Source organism: Geotrypetes seraphini, chromosome 14 (genome assembly GCF_902459505.1).
Source record: "Geotrypetes seraphini chromosome 14, aGeoSer1.1, whole genome shotgun sequence".
NCBI classification, from domain to species: Eukaryota; Metazoa; Chordata; class Amphibia; order Gymnophiona; family Dermophiidae; genus Geotrypetes; species Geotrypetes seraphini.
Window position 1 is genome coordinate 26368207 of NC_047097.1, and position 17383 is coordinate 26385589.

The window sequence follows — 17383 nt, forward strand, 5'->3', positions numbered from 1 at the left end:
CACCGGCACGTCCTGTGGGTTGGTGCTGCGTGCCGGTGCCAGATCAGGGTAAGGGCTTGTGTTTGGGCGGGTGGGCGATGCCGGTTCACGGAGGGGGGAGGGCAAAGCCGGTCCTCGGGGAGTGGGTGGAAGTGTGCCAGTGGCCTCGGGGGTAGGAGGTCTTTTTGGAATGTGGTGGAGCGAGGTGGAGCAGCGCTGATAGCCTCAGGGGAGTGGGGGAGGGACCAATCAAGCGAGTTTCCCTTACTTTCTATGGGGAAACTCACTTTGATATACGAGCACTTCGGTTTACGAGCATGCTTCCGGAACGAATTATGCTTGTAAACCAAGGTTCCACTGTATTCCCTACCACCCCCTCACCCCCCGTTTTACAAAACCACGAGAGGTTTTTAGCGCCAGCTGGCACACTGAATGCTATGCGCTGCTCTGATGGTCATAGAGTGCCTATGAGCGTCAGAGCAGCCCCGAGCATTTAGCACGCCGGCGCTAAAAACCTCTTGCGCAGTTTTGTAAAAGGGGGAGTAAATTTTTACTACAAGAAAAAAAAAAATATGCATGCATTACAAGTCCGTAATTGACAAAACTATAAACATTTGTACACATGAAAAAGTTTTTTTACTCCTATCAAAATTTCTTTGGGGTCAACAATTTATCCAAAATGAGCAAATCCTTTTAGGAAAATAATACAACCAACCCCCTATTTGGATAACGGCATGCGCAAATCCAAACCCATCGGTTTCTCCAGAGCCTGGCCAGCACAGGTGCTTACAGTGGTAGCTTTGCTTTCCAGATCGACTCCTCCAGCGAGACTAAATCCAAGTCCGGTTCCTTCTTCTTTATGTAGAATTACCACATGAATGTCATCAAATTGCTGTGCAAATCAACACAAATATGGAGCTTGCATTAAAAAAAAAAATAGTCAAACAATCCTTAGATTAATTAGAATCATCAAACCTATTCTTTTGTCGCATGATAACAGAAAAACTAAATGTTTATTATATGTTTCATCTAGAATGGAATAACTCGGTAGAGTTCTGGTTGACCAATGCATTATTATGAGTTTTGCTAATAGTGCGCTAGAGGCATCAGATCCAAGGGCTAGATTCACTAAAGCCATGGATCGGATCGGATCCGATCCATGGCCGGAGGGCTGATTCACAAAGCGCCCTCATGCAAATGAGGGCGCTTGGAATCACGCCCCCAACTGACCACCTGGATCGCTCTCCAGAGATCCCAACGCATGCGCTGGCCCTCCATGCCCGGCAGAACTTTTTTTTTTTTTTTAACTTTTTTGCGAGCCGGTGGTTTTAAATCGCTTTAAACCCGTGGGTTAAAACTACGGGCTCGCACTGCGGGGAAGGCGATCGGGGCAGAGAGCTGGAAAGTCGGGGGGAGGGGGGAGAGAGAGCAGGAGACAGAAGCAAGGCAGCGATCGGGGCAGAGAACTAGAAAGTCGGGGGGGAGGAGAGAGCAGGAGAGTCGGGGGCAGAAGCAGGGCGGCGGTCGGGGCAGAGAGCCGGAAAGTCGGGGGGAGAGAGCAGGAGTGTTGGGGCAGAAACAAGGTGGCGATCGGGGCAGAGAGCTGGGAAGTCGGGGGGGGGGGGGGGGAGAGATCAGGAGAGTCGGGGCAGACAGAACTGAAAAGTCAGGGGGAGAGAGCAGGAGAGTTGAGGCAGAGAGCAGGAGATGCAGTCGGAAAGACGTGAGCGACTGGTCCTCAGCAGTCGCTTGTGCCCGGTTGGTGTGCCTCATTTTTTTTAGCGAATCGCTGCCTGCCTATATTTGCAGGCCATTCCCTCTCATTTGCATGTGCGGATCGGAGGAAGATCGGGTTGCAAACCGATTAGTACACAATCGGCTTGCTTAGTGAATCTAGCCACAAGTGGTATAAACCAACTTCTGTTGTACCTGATCTGGTCACTGTCCCTAAGCCAGGACTCAACTCTTTTTCCAATATTTACTAGGAATTTGGCTGCTCTCCTCGACAAGAACCTTTAGAATACTTTTCAGTCACTTACTTCCAAATTCTGTATAAGGAGCCTTATGCTGTGCGCAGTGGCGTAGCAAGGGTGAGTGGTGCCCCTTCCCTGCCCCCTCCTACGCACGTACCCCCTTCCCTTTCCTCATACTTTTTTTTAACTTCTCCGGCGGGGGCAGCATCACCACACACTCTAGTTGACAAACCAGCAACAAAAGTGGAAAAACTATCAGTATCAAAAATATCAATACAGCGGTACCTCGGAATCCAAACTTAATCTGTTCCAGACCCCTGTTCGAGTTGCAAAACATTTGAGCTGCAAGACAATTTTTCCCATTGAAAATAATAGAAATTGGATTGATCCGTTCCTTGATCCCACATACTCAGATTTTCAAATAAATTTAACAGTAAACACACTGGATTTGTTTTGGGCTGTGCAGGAACAATGCACTGTGGCATAGACAGCAAGATCGGCTCCCTGGCAGAGAATGCAAGATCGGGCCCCCCAACCGGCATAAACAGTAAGATCGGGCCCCCCAACCGGCATAGACAATAAGATCGGGCCCCCCAACCAGCATAGACAATAAGATCGGGCCCCCCATCCGGCATAGACCGTTAGATCGGGCATCCCAACCGGCATAGACAGCAAGATTGGGCCCCCGCTGGCATAGACAGCAAGATCGGGTCCCCGCCGGCATATTCAGCAAGATTGGCAATGGCAACTGCAAGTGGTGCTCAGCTCAAAGCTTCCCTCTGACGCAAACTGCCTAGGCGGAAACAGGAAGCTGCATCAGAGGGGAAGCTTTGGGCTGAGCAACACTTGCAGTTCCCGTACATTCAGATTCCAAAGCAAGCGTTCGGATTCCAGGGCAAAATTTAATTTAAAAAAATAATTTGGATTCCAAGTTGTTCGAATTCTGGGGCGTTCGGAGTCCGAGGGACCACTGTATTATAAATCAGAAGTAGTTCTGACTGTAAAGGAGAACTTTTTTGACCAATGATTGATATAACCCTACTCATTACGCATGCATTGTACTATATTGCCATAGATGTGCTACTTGCAGTCATAAGGGCTATTGGGATGGGTATAGTAGGTTTTGGGGTGTTTTGGAGGGTTCAGCATAAATTATAAAGGGTATATGGTAAGATGTTTAAGCCTGAACTGTGCTGTTGATATCCATCAGACATTATACATCTTTTGTGTGAAAGAGATTTTTAAAAAATTTATTGGGTTTTTATAATATCCGAGGTTTTTTTGGCAACATTTAATGTGCCTTCTACGGGGCTCCCCTGCTCTGTTAGCATGTCTATGTGGCCAGTCCATTAGAATGGTGGCCCCTCCCACGTCTAAATGGTGCCGATTCGGATGTTTCTAACTGGGATGTTTCTGTGGTCGAAAATGACTAATAAAGTTAGATGTCCTGGCGTTCTAGACATTTTGGCGGCCAAGAAGTTTAAGTAGGTGAGTTTTTTTGGTGGGAAAAACGTGGATGTCCTGTTCAAAAATAGATATTCCTGTGCTTTTTAATGGGAAACATCCAAGTCAGACTTAGATGTCCTTTTCAAAAATGCCTCTCCACATCAACTGTGGCATTCCGGTATTATACATTATTTCATAGCTAAGGCAAAATGATAATAATATACATTTTATAGCAAAGTAATATATTTTGGAAACACTTCATTCCAAGATCTGGGCTCTGAAGAAAGATTCATCTGATGAAAGGCAACCAATCAGTGTTCAGCTGCTTGTCAAGTTGAGGTGGGTGGAGCCACAAGAAAAGGCATCACCTCCACACCAGCAATAATTTTCCAGCAGCCATTGATATGAAGTCAAAATAGCATCCATAGCTTACTCTTCATCCAGCTGAAGAATGGACTACAAATCTCAAAGACTAGACACATATATATATATTCATAAAGTCTAATAATGTATTACTTAACTTGTTCCTTAAATTTGATGGCAGTAATAGTAGAAGTCTCAAGAAATGTTAAACCAGTACCTGTGATCTTGCTCTATATGAATTTTCCAACATTTCTGGTTGCAAATCCTTTTTCATTTTAACAGGAAGATATTAAATATTCAGCACAGGTGCAAGCAGTGTCTCTGGAATTTTTAGGATCTCTATCATATATTTCCTAAACATTTTTTTAAGCAAAATAGCTCCCTTTTATCAAGCCGCGTTAGGGTTTTTTTTATCAACAGTCACTGCGGTAAAAGCTCCGACACTCATAGAATTCTTATGAGCATCAGAGTTTTTACTGCAGCAGCCGGCGATAAAAAAAACCCTAACGCGGCTTGATAAAAGCCAAGGCCTATAGTTTTAACTTTAGGAAAATTAATAGATATGGTGCCTCTATGTTCTTAAGGTAAATTTAGCTAAAGACACATTGGCTTTGATTCTCATAAGGATGCCAAAAGATAGGTGGCAGTAGTCATCCTATCGCCACTTAATTGGTAACAAACAATGCGGTAACTGACCGTGTCATTTAAAACCAATTAAAACTAATTTTTAAAAAATATAGGCGCCTGTGGAGGACTGCATAACAGACCGCTAATGTTCCGTCCATAGAGGCAGCTAACGGTGCGTAAGAACAAAGCGGGCGTCGCTTGCACCAGAAGTGACCCGTCATGCTCGCGTAAAGGAGGCGCCAGAAATGTAGGCCAGTCAAACTCCGGCCTACCTTTCCGGCATCTGCTTTACACCTGGCTGCGATTCTAGGACCGGCGCCGGTTTTGGAGGCGCTGGCCGATACTGGTGCCAGTTGCAAAATCCGGCCCATCATGCCAAAAATACGTGTTACACTCTGACTGAGAAAACGTCACAGATTTACAATGCACTTCATGCAAAGCACATACCTTTAGAGTGTCCTCATCCAGAGCCTTCACTTCTTCAATAAGTTTCTCCAATTCTTCAGGAGGAAGCAGAGCGATAACCGATTGGCCAGATGCACCAGAAGACAGGGATGAAGACTGTTCCCGTGTATCTTCTTCCTTCCCCTCATCTGAAGGGCCTACACTATATTCCCTCAGCTTGGAAAGACTGAAAGAGCAGGAAAGGAGAGTTAGCTACCTGTAAAACATTCCCACTGATGTATGGATTTGCCTATAGCACATACAAGCATATTATTTGCGGCACGAAAGCGCAAAGTAGAACGCAAGTCTCTGGATGTCCAGGAGAAATGATTTCTTCAAAATAATTTAAAAGCAAGAAAAAAGCAACCTCAGAATGTATTTAGGTACATGATGTGTCACTGATGGTGCATGCTCACAAAAGTGAGAGACAGACCTTTCATTTGGAAGGTCGGCTCTGAACACGATTCATCGCCAAAGTTTATCTGAGGTATTAGGTACCATATATTTGTGTCAATCAATTTAGGACCCCTGAGGAAGGCTGATTACTCACCGAAACAGGGACCTTGTAGGGTCTGAGTCTCACTTTTCAGAGCATGAACCATCAGTGACACATTCTGTACCTAAATAAATCCAGAGGTTGCTTTTAAACTATTTTGAATAAATCATTTCTCCTGGCCATCCAGAGACTTGTGTTCTACTTTGCATTATTGTGCTACGATTTTAACGGTGGAACACTGGTCCTTCGTTTTTTGCTTGTGTTTGCCGTCCATATATATTATTTGCACTTTGCAAGGAAAAAGAAAGGAGTCTGATTCACTAAGGCCATCTGTGGATTAGTTAAAATTCCCTCTTTTTCCTGCTCAGTGGTTGCTCCGCTAACATGAATGCTTCAGACAACCATTTTGTAGGCACAGTGGCTCGGATTCTCTATAAGGGGCCGATATCAGTGGCCGCCTAAAAAGCAGCCACCGATCAAGTGTCAATCACGCGATGGCACCATAGAGAGAATCACGCATTCGGGACAGATAGGCACCGGAAATGTAGGCCAGGGTTTCCCAGGCCTACATTTCCAGCAACTATCTATGCTGCGAATCACGCCTAATGCCAGTTCTGGCGTTAGCCATACCCTTGGTGACATTAAGTGCCACAAAACACCTACGCAAGTGCGATTATGGCGCCTTTTATTTAAGCGTTGGTAGGCACTTTATTTTTACCATTTTTTGCCATTTTAAACTTACTTTCTCAATTAACTTAGGCATTGATAGGATGCTTCCGGAAGCCGTTTACAGAATATCTCCCACTGGTGCTAAGCTATAGATGAGGTTTTATCTTGTATACAAAATTTGACTTAACTGCTGAATTAAAGAACTATCACCTATCAGTTATAGCCAAATAAAGAAATGTAACTGAAAGGTTTTGCTTACTATATAAACTCGAATAAAAGCCGAGACAGCCCTTTTCCCCCCAAAAGGAGGAAAACGGATTGACTCGAATATAAGCTGTTAGGTGGATGGGTTAATATTCAATGCTCCTCCCTCTCTCTCCCCTGCCCTGTCAGGTTCTACACTCAACCCCCCCCCCCTTCCTGCCCTGCCACACTCTGCACCCTTTCCCTCCCCTGTACCTCTCCCTCCCCTAACAATGCCTTGCAGGCTTCCACTGAGTCTACCATAAGACCTGGTGGTCCAGTGGTAGGCCGGGACAAGAGAGATCCCTCCTGCTTCCTGTCCCAGCTGACTGTGACAGTTTTTACCTCCCTTCCGCTTCCCCTGTGTACCTTTCTATTCTCTGGTGGTCCAGTGGTAAACTGAGCAGGAGCAATCTTCTGGCACTCCTGCTAGGCAAAGAGCCACCAGCTAAATGACTGCCGCGAGTTCTTGTGAGTCCTGCAAGAACTCGCGGCAGTCATTCAGCACCAAGCATGAACACCGGAAAATCGTTCCTGCTCGGTTCATCACTGGACCACCATGGAACAGAAAGGTACATGGGGGGAGGTGGGAGGGAGGTAAAAAATTGCCACAGTCAGCCAGGACAGGAAGCAAGAGGGATCCCTCCTGTCCCGGCCAACTGGGAGAATGCCAGGGAATTGAAAAGGTATGTGGGAGAGGCGGGAGGGATGTAAAACTTTTCAGAGTTGGCTGGAACAGGAGGTGGGAGGGATCCCTCCTGTCCCGACCAACCGCTGGACCAGAAGGCCCGGCAGAGACCTGCAACAGGTCTGGGAAGGGAGGCAGATGGGCGCTGACCCAAATATTTATTTATTTGTTTATTTTGATTTTTATCCCGTCCTCCCAGTAGCTAAGAACGGGTTCCAAGCCAACATTCACAATGGAAAACATTTTGGACAGTTCAAAGACTATACATCAACTATATAAGCCAAACCCCCATTTTTGGACCATATTTTGGCCCATAAATCTCAGCTTATACATTATTTGAGAAAATTAGCACTGCACAGAATTTTATGGACATTGTATCAAGTGATGCAGGTTTCTCCCACGCTATGTGACCAGACAAGAGATGGTTACATTCATTAATCTTCTAAAGGATCTGTTAAGTCCCATGTTAAAAATGTTGGCCTCTGACCATTTATGATAGCTACATTCACAAGTAAATATTTTAGCTACTGTATGTCAAGCACAGATCTTGATTCTGGATATAGAAACTCTACATGTAGATTTTAGGGAGAAAAATTTTAAAAGCAGACAACGTAAAAGAAAGTAGCATTTGAAAACCCGAGACTAATCATATCAACTGCAGGGCTCTCAAGCACACATCACTAGGGCTACCAGATTTTCCGGAACCAAAATCAGGACCCATGGCCCCACCCCCTCAACCTGTTCACTTGTCAGGAGTGCATCTGTGCATGCGCTGGTGTGATGCGATGACGTCCCACACATGCATGCATGCCCTTGACGTCACTCATAGCTGGAAGCTGGAGGAGTTGCCGTACAGTGAGAGATTAGAGAAACTGGGCCTCTTCTCCCTTGAAAAGAGAAGACTGAGAGGGGACATGATCGAAACGTTCAAGATAATGAAGGCAATTGACTTAGTAGAGAAAGACAGGTTGTACACCCTCTCCAAGGTAGGGAGAATGAGAGGGAACTCTCTAAAGTTGAAAGGGGACAGATTCCGTACAAACGTAAGGAAGTTCTTCACCCAGAGAGTGGTGGAAAACTGAAACGCTCTTCCGCAGGTTGTTATAGAGGAAAGCACCCTCCAGGGATTCAAGACAAGGTTAGATAAGTTCCTACTGGAACAGAACGTACGCAGGTAAGGCTAGACTCAGTTAGGGCACTGGTCTTTGACCTAAGGGCCGCCGTGTGAACGGACTGCTGGGCACGATGGACCACTGGTCTGACCCAGCAGCGGCAATTCTTATGTTCTTATGTAAAACCTGGACAAAGTGCCGGATGCCCAGTCATGTCCTCTATAAGGAGGACATGTCTGAGGAAATCTGGATGTCTAGTAATCCTACACATCATAGCTATATAAATATCATCACGGAAACATAGCCTGGAAATAGTAATGTGCCAAAATACCAACCCAGGACATTTTTTTTTCAACCAACCCATCCCTTTACCTCCCCTTGCACCCTCGACCAGAAGAAGCCCAATGATGGTGCTAATACAGGAAGTCCATGCTGCAGGAGGTGGTGGAAATGTGGCCTTGCAGTAGCTCAGAGGCTTCACACTCTATCTAGTGTACCTGGGGCAATGAGGGGATTAAGTGACTTGCCCGGGGTCACAAGGAGCAGCGAGGGATTTGAACCCACAGCCTCAGGGTGTTGAGGCTGTAGCTTTAACCCCTGCGCCACACACTCTTCTTTGCTTTTTCATTGGCATATTAAATATACAGCGGTAGTAGCAGCACAGCCTTCTGGTGCATGCCACAGGTGATCCTTAGTCTGAATCCTGGTAGCATTCGGCTCACCATAGGGTTACCAGACCACCGGATTTCCCTGGACACGTCTTCCTTTTGAGGACACATCCGGGGGTCTGGACGGCTTTTCCAAAACCCGGCACTTTGTCTGGATTTTGAACAGCCTCCTCATATCGCGTCGGTCAGGGAGGAAGTGTGCGTATGCGCAGATGCCATGCCATGACATCATGCGCACGATCGGCGCATTCGGGGACTTCCACCCTGCCCGACAAGAGCAGGCAGCAGGGGGCGGGGCTAGGGCAGGCCTTGGGTGGGGCTAGGGTGTTACAGGGCGGGGCTGGGTGGAACTTGGCAGGCCTGGGGGGTGGGTCCGGATTTTACAATTGGAAAATCTGGCAAATCTAGTCCACCAGGACATGCCCAAATGCCCAATAGGGCAATATGCTGCTGATAATGTGACCTCCCTGCTCTAAAAGGCGCAATGCCCAATTGACACTGACCTAGTGCTGTTTACTAGTGATCAAGAGTTGTATTTATAAATTATACATCCTGCTTCATGGGTTAAACAACATTACATTCAGGACAAACCCTATGAAAGACCAAAATTGTGCATCTTACTTAAGAGAAAATCCTGTGTCCAAGATTTGTCCTTCCGTAGGGGGAGGATTAGGCGTGGTTTCTTCTTCTGTGAAGGACTCCGATGATTCTACCGAGGTATTCCATGGACTGTTATTGCAATGAGACACCCCAGGAGACTGGGGAAGGGAAAGAAAGGATTTCATTAAAGCAAATGAAACCTGGTTGCTGATGGAATAGATTTTGCTGTACTGTTCCGTATTGGTCTTCATCAGCTCCGTAGACTGAGTGGTGCTCAATGGGAAACTCCTCGCTCGTTGGCTGGGCGCCTTTACGACTGGACGGTCATCTGATTGGGAGTGCAATGAATCTGACGGCAGGTCATCACCTGTGCTACTACTACGCCTCAGAATGGACAAGACATTCTGTTGTAGAGAGGGAGGCAGCTCTGGACACTTTGTGCCCAGGGCCGGAGTAAGGTTTGATTGATGCTGGATATCTTTGGCGTCATGAGATTCATTTTTAACAGTGACCTCACTTAAACAGGCAATTGTTTCTGGTGCTTTTCTACACTTCCAATTTTCTGCTGTGGACACAGATAACTTAGGAGCAAATCTCCTGCTCCCTTTCTCCAGGGCCTGAGATGTGCTGAAAGTTTCAAAGGAACTGATCTTTTGCTTTATTGGTGAAATTTGGGTTGAAGTAGGCAAATCAGAATCCAGTTTTCTGCTTGAACCGGTGCATTGACCAGTTAAGATTCTGGTATTTGTAGGTCCACTTTTCGAACTCTTTAAACTCTGGCGATACCAGTTTGGTTTAGGTGCCACCGGAGGACCCTTTTTCAGGCTGGCGGCATCATCTGAACTATAGGCTTTCGAAAGAAAAACATTGGCTTCCGATTTCTGCCTTTGCACAGATATAGCTGGGCAAGCAGGATTTTGAGTTTGTTCATTTGTGTCAATATTAGATTCCAGAGTCAAATGGTTGCTGCCGTCGTTCATTGTTGGATTGAACAGGCTTTTGATGCAGTCTGAAATTCGCACCCAAGGATCTTCTGCTGTTATGTCGAGACTATAATCAACCTTTGCTTGCCTTCTAAGTAATGGTCTATGAGCTCTTGCAATATGACTTCCTGTATTTGAAAAAAAAAAATCATATTTATAGCACACTGTAAACCAACAGAACGGAGCTGCTCTGTGAGGCAATCTAAATCAAGCCACTTCAGGGTTTTTTTTTTTTTTTTTTTCAAATATGTTTATTACTTATAAAATGTTTATATTTCCCTGATCTAAGAAAACTTATTAGAACTGAAACAGGATTATGCTTGTTTTAGACATCAACCTTTCCTGGTTTGTAAGTATTTTTTAGGCTAATCTTGAGTAAGTGAGAGGGATTTAGGTGGGATGTGGGGTTAATTTCTGGGGCTGTGAAGGGGAAAGGGGGGTATTTTGTTGTGGATTATATTTTAATTTTTATGTTGTACCTGCATGTGAGGGAATCAAGGATTCTCCCTCACGAATGATACTATTATTCCATCAATGGACGGCAGGGGGCTACAGGGACCAGGATGCACTGAGCTCTATAGCTAAGAGCTCAACCTTCATCCAGCAGGTGGCACTGAATTGCATGAACAAGCTACCCTGTTGAGTCATGGGGTGGAACCCAAGCAGGGAGATATTTATATGGCTTTTGGTGGGCTCACACTGTCCGCCATAAATGCAGTAGTTTAGAGTGGATTATGGGCCTGGCTCCTCCTCTCTATGGTTCACTAGCCCACTCACCTGACTACTGCGATGCTCTACTAGGCTTTCCCATATCAAGTGCTGCTGTTATAGAGCCAAATTCTTTGGGGTGGGAGGGGGGTCAATGACCACTGGGGGAGTGTGTAGGGGTCATTACTTAATTCTTCCAGTGGTCATCCGGTCAGTTTGGGTATCCTTTTGGCACTTAGACACTTCTAAATCAGGTCTAGGTGAAAACATCTAAAGGTCCATCCAAGACAGTCAGGGAAAGGTTGATGTCAAAGTCTAAGCCTGCCCAAATCCAGCACATTCCCCGCCTCCCAACACACCCATTTCTACTCTGGATGCACAGAGGGTTAGAAGTCCTGCTAGACATCCAGAAAGTCAACTTTGAGAATGCCCACTTTGACATTTTTGTCTAGTAAGGTGTCCAAGTGCTGGTTTATGCTGTCGCTTTTTTTGAAAATAAGCCCCCTAGGCTCACTCCAACAGGAAAGCTCTATAGACAAGAAGGTTCTGACTGGAGAACAAGGAAAACCAACTTGGCCCACCTTTGCAACATGTGCTTCCAATTTTTGCTTGCCAAGGAAAAAAGCTTCTACAACAGAATCCTTAATTACTAGATTTTACTTTACATGAACTGGGCTGGTCTTTGTATCTTTCTCAATGGCCAGTAACATTTTAGAAGAAATTTGTAATGGAGTGTTAGGGTCCTTTTGAACTCATTTCAGAAGTAATAAACAATAATAAAGCTTCCACGTGCAACTGAACAATATTGACGGCTTACACGGAAAATGTCTAAACTAATTCATATTGCTGCCTACCTGAGTTTGTCACCTGTTGTGTTGTCTCCACGCGCTCTGTAAATGACTCTTCTGGGGGTCTTGATGTTGACAAATTCACAGAGGTATTGTAGGCTACAAGAGTTTTATTTCCTTTCAATAGGGTGTTTCCTGTTTCCTGTTAAACAAACAGGAGGAAGTAGAGGCAAGTTAAAATATCATTACACAAACCACACATGTGAAGAAAGGCACTTTTCACGCTTTTCTTCTAACATAAGCAGAACTGTGCAGCAGGAACCAATCTCTTGAGCTATAGCCTTTCTTGGAAAAAGAATAAGAATGCAGATATAACAAAGCACAAAGTTCAAAAAGTTTTATGTGGGTCCATTTTTGCAAAACAAATTATAACAGATGAAACTGGTGGAGTGATCCTTTCTCAGGGTACTCTGAAACCTTGCTTAAAGCATGTGGCTATAATTTAAAGGGGCTGCACGGCCCTAGTTAGACTTATCCACTTAGGATCTCTCTTTCTCCAATGGCTAGTGAGCCCCTTTCTGTTCTTCCTGCCCCATGGCCCCTGCCGTCCTGCAGCAACCTTAAAGCCGAAAAACCAACTGATCTGGGAGCAAGTCCTGCCCCATTAAAATAAAGTAGCCCAAAGTCCCATTGTCTGACGTATTCCCAAACCCTCTTCATAGCTTATTTCAATGTGAAATTACCCCTACAGGGATAGGAGTCATCCCCAGTTTTCTCCAAAATGACGTCAGTTGACCACTAACGGTTCATTGTTGCTAAGGGTCAGTTGACACCATTTTCCAGGTCAGTTGAAGCCATTTTCCAAGATAACTAATTGGGCAGGATTGGCTGAGGATCACATCTGCCCCCTACAGCTTTAAGCGTAGATTTAGAAGTGAGGGACCATGATGGGGTTTTGGGATCTGCTGCATTTATGGAAATAGGGCTTGTTCCCATGGTAGTTAGTTTGTCAGCTTTTAGGTTGCTGCAAGACAACAGGGCCATGGGGCAGCAGTAGGGTTACCAGATTTTCGGGAACAAAAATCTGGACCCATGGCCCCCGCCCCAGTCCACCTGAGTCACGCCCCATTCCGCTTGAGTCACGCCTTGTTCCGTCCCCAGCCCCGCCTCCATTTCTGCCCAACCCGGTCGCTTATCAGGAGGGCATCTTCGCATGCGCTGGTGTGATACGATGATGTCGCTTGGAACATCCCTCCTCTTCAGGATCACCGAGCTGTGGAACAGCTTTACTGCCCATCTTCGGAGTTCGACCTCCCTCCAACACTTCAGAAAACATCTGAAAACCTGGCTTTTCTCTAAAATGTAACTACCCCCTCCCTCTCCATTATTCTAAGTCCCCTCCTTCCTTCCTGTTTACCAAGCCCTTCTTCCTTCCATTGGAGTTCCTTTCTTTGTTTTTAATTCCTGTAAATCGTGTCGAGCTCCACTTCCGTGGAGATGACGCGGTATATTAGTTTAGTTTAGTTTAGTTTAGTCGCTTGCATCTTTCTTGAGATACTCCAGGTGAGGTCGCACCACTGAGCAATACAGAGGCATTATAACAGTCTTATTGACCATCCCTTTTTTAATTATTCCTAGCATCTTGTTTGCTTTTTAGGTCGCCGCCACACATTGGGCAGAAGGTTTCATTGTATTGTCTACGATGACATCCAGGAAAATACATAACATCTATCAAATGGAAAAAAATAAGTAGAAAACATTTTCAATAAAGTCCATATCCTGGGAGAGAGAAAAATCATTACAAAAAAGAAAATAAAGTATAACTTCTTATTTTTTTCTGTTACATAGAGCATTATGGACCCCTGTTCGGTTACAAAAGTTAGATAGCTTTAAGTCAAATAAAAGTTGGCATTGTCATCTCGAAGTAGGGACTTTAGATCATTTATTGTTCTATTGTCCACTTATTTTGGCCTTTTGGAAATCAATATGGGATCAAATAAATTGTTTATTGGAAAAATCATGTGGCATTATCCTATGATACTGTGCTATTTGGTATATCAATGAGAGCTAAAAGTCAAATATCAGCTAAGAACAACAGGCTTTTATTAATAATGACAGGAGTTGCCATACAACAAATTATGAGCAATTGGAAGAATTGGAAAAGGCTTAACTATAGTTTTTGGTGGAGTTCATTCTGTCATATATATAAAATGGAAAGAACACAGCCATTCAGAGAGGAAATTTAAAAAAATTTCAAGAGACCTGGGAGCCATTAGCAAAATATTGTAACGTCTAATATGGTTTTCCCTTATAAATATGCACAACTGGGAGGGGGGAGGTTGGGGGTCTGATAGGATAATAAATTTGGGTATATTAGATTGAGGGTCAATATAGAAATTATATATGTTGAACATTGTGATTGTTTAGGAGGGAGGGGGGAATTAATTCTGAAATAGATATTAATAGAGTATTAAGTGTGGTACTGAAGAAAATGTATTTTATCGTTACACTTATTGTAAGTTTTGAAAATAATAAAGAATTGGGAAGAAAAAATAAGGATAATACCATCCTATAAAATAATTGCATTTATTATAATGCATCATTATTACATTACATCACATTACTGATTTCTATTCCGCCTCAACCTTGCAGTTCTGGGCGGATTACAAAAGAGACATCTGGACATTTCCAGGATGATTACAAAGAGACTTCTGGACTTTTCCAGAAGAGTTACAAGAAGAAGAACATTTCCAGAGGAGTTACAAGAAGAATGGTGTAGAATAGTTTAGGGAATGGGATACGGCAAGGAGGATTGGGCTATTCCAGTGGATATACAATTTGGGATGCTGTACAGATAGGATATAGTGCCGTTTCAGTATATATGCAGTTAGGGAAGCAGTTGACAAGCTTGGGCTTTGAGGGGAAGGGTAACTGGTGAAGAAGGGAGGATGGGGGATCTATTGTCAAAAGCCCAACTTCCCATTCTGCAGATCATTTGAGAGCACAAATCCATTGCTTAGATGTGAATCATAAGAACATAAGAAGTTGCCTCCACTGGGTCAGACCGAGGTCCATCTCGCCCAGCGGTCCGCTCCCGCGGCGGCCCATCAGGTCTGCGACCTGTGAAGTGGTTTCTGACCACTTCTATAACCTACCTCAAGTTCTATCTGTACCCCTCTATCCCTTTATCCTCCAGGAACCTATCCAAACCCTTCTTGAACCCCTGTACAGAGTTCTGGCCTATCACTTCCTCCGGAAGCGCGTTCCATGTGTCCACCACCCTCTGCGTAAAAAAGAATTTTCTAGCATTTGTTCTAAACCTGTCCCCTTTCAATTTCTCCGAGTGACCCCTAGTGCTTGTGGCTCCCCTCAGTTTGAAGAATCTGTCCTTATTTACTCTCTCTATGCCCTTAAGGATTTTGAAGGTTTCTATCATGTCCCCTCTAAGTCTCCTCTTCTCCAGGGAGAACAGCCCCAGCATTTTTAACCTGTCAGCGTATGAAAAATTTTCCATACCATTTATTAGTTTAGTTGCCCTCCTCTGCACTCCCTCGAGTACCGCCATGTCCTTCTTGAGGTATGGTGACCAGTATTGAACACAGTACTCCAGGTGCGGGCGCACCATTGCGCGATACATGAAAAATAAAGTCTTCCAATTGTGATGGTTTAAAGAATACGTAATTCTTTCCCAGCATAGGTAACCATATGTCTACATGGAAACTTTACCTAGAAATTTCCACCCATTGCCACTAAGCACGTTTTTCGTCTCAGCCGAGTGAATCCTTTGGCCACAGAAGGAAGAACCTTTATATTGGAATTAAGCTTTCATAACTTTACATCACGTCTGACAAATTTAGCACACGCGTGTGTGGATCGCCGGACTAGATGGACCTCGGTCTGATCCGGTGAAGGCATTTCTTATGTTCTGACCACATTAGAATACGCTGATTAGTGCGTGCTAGTGCTTTGATGAATTCTCTCCTCATTTATTGCCATTTAAAGCCAATTGTGTTGTGTGTGCAATTTTGTGCATGGACATTTGCGTGCCGTGTATACAGGGTGGGCCATGGAAAAGTAGCCTGCCTCCAATACCGGGGCTAGAAAGTTGGTGAATAGCGATTGTGGAAGGCAATGTGCGAAGCGGATCGATTAAGGCCTTCGCTGACAAAACCAGCAGCTAAACGTTGTATTCACACCGTGGACGAACTCAAGGAAAACCTCCCAGACGCTATCCGCAGCATCACTGTTGAAGAGGTGCAAGCGGTATCAGCCAACATGATCCGACGTGCCCAAAGGTGCGTAGACGTGTAACGGGGACCAGCTTCACCATCTGTTGTAACTTGTGGGTAAATGAATATAAACAATCCACTTGCCCGTTCATCTTCTCATACTAATGCCGGAGGCGGGCAACTTTTCCGTGGCCCATCCTGTAAAAATCCAGTGGTTTATGTGAGTATATTGTCACATGATAAAATGGCATTATAGACAGTAATTGCCCCTTTAATGCATTCCCTATGTGCATTTAGAAGAACAAGTAAAAGGGGACCAGGCTTGGGGGGGGGGGGGTTTCTCCGATGCTTTAAGCTTCTCCGATGGTTTTTGGCTTCTGTTTCTTGTTTAACAGAATCCTTTTGACCCTGGCAAGAACACTGCATTTTTTCCTCATATTTCACCATAGTTTATTCTAATCGAATTTGGGCCTTACTATGCCTAAATTGGCACAAGGCGACTTACAGTCCAATTTGAGGAGATACAATATAGTGCAGTATAAAGATGCTACAGAAGTTACATTACAATATGGATTGAGAGGTACAAGACAAGAAGAGATGAACAATTTGGCATTTTATTTTAGGAGGGGTGCTGCGAGGTAGAAGGAGGGGGTAACACATTGTTCAAGGTCGGATGGATACCAGTATGCATAGCGTCGTTGAGGTAACAAGGCGATTTGAAGGCTCAAGGGTCATTTCCCAGGTTGACTATGGCGTTGAAGACATAGGCCTTTAATTTCTGGTTCTCAGGGCACACTTAGCCAGGCTTTCAGAACATCCAGAGTGAATATGCACGAGATAGATTTTGCAAAGAAAAGAGGCAGTGCTTGCAAATCCATCTCACGTATATTGCTTGTGGATATTCTGAAAACCCAACTAGCTGAGTGAACCCCAAGGACTGGGCTGGCAGCTACTGCTATAGTTTGTTGTAGGTTTGGTAGAGCTTTCTTATGGTTTGTCTAAGAAAAGGTTAACATTGAAGGCAACATTGATAGAAGTCTGCCTTCAGATTATCTACGGGGATCTTTACTGTCACCGTAAAATACAGTCGCTGCAATCTTGATGCTATTATGCTGCAGTGGCAGAGTTAAGGGCTCTTAAATAGTGCGAAAGGGGGCCAAGCCATATTTTACAACGACAGCTTGAATACTTAAACAGGGTTATTTAAATATCTGAAATGGTTATGCTAATGACCCGTAATGTACACTATGCAGAACCCAACTATTCTCCAGTAAATCTCCCACGACTCCAAAACACATATGCAAGAACGTCTCGGGCACATCTGAGGCTCGCATTTAGCATAATGTCTCCAGAAGGGGATGTTTACA

The 17383-nt window shown here is 44.6% G+C and overlaps 1 protein-coding gene across 3 annotated transcripts in view; it reads right to left on the bottom strand.

The window, feature by feature from the left end:
• IL16 (interleukin 16) overlaps positions 1–17383 on the bottom strand; it is a 93080-nt gene that overhangs the window by 12047 nt on the left and 63650 nt on the right. For all 3 annotated transcript variants that reach the window (XM_033920192.1, XM_033920193.1, XM_033920191.1), the window contains 4 exons: positions 11854–11989; positions 9330–10419; positions 4836–5019; positions 770–871 (listed from right to left, as the gene is read on the bottom strand). In XM_033920192.1, coding sequence (XP_033776083.1) covers positions 770–871; positions 4836–5019; positions 9330–10419; positions 11854–11989 — 1512 coding nt within the window. The remainder of the gene's footprint in view (positions 1–769; positions 872–4835; positions 5020–9329; positions 10420–11853; positions 11990–17383) is intronic.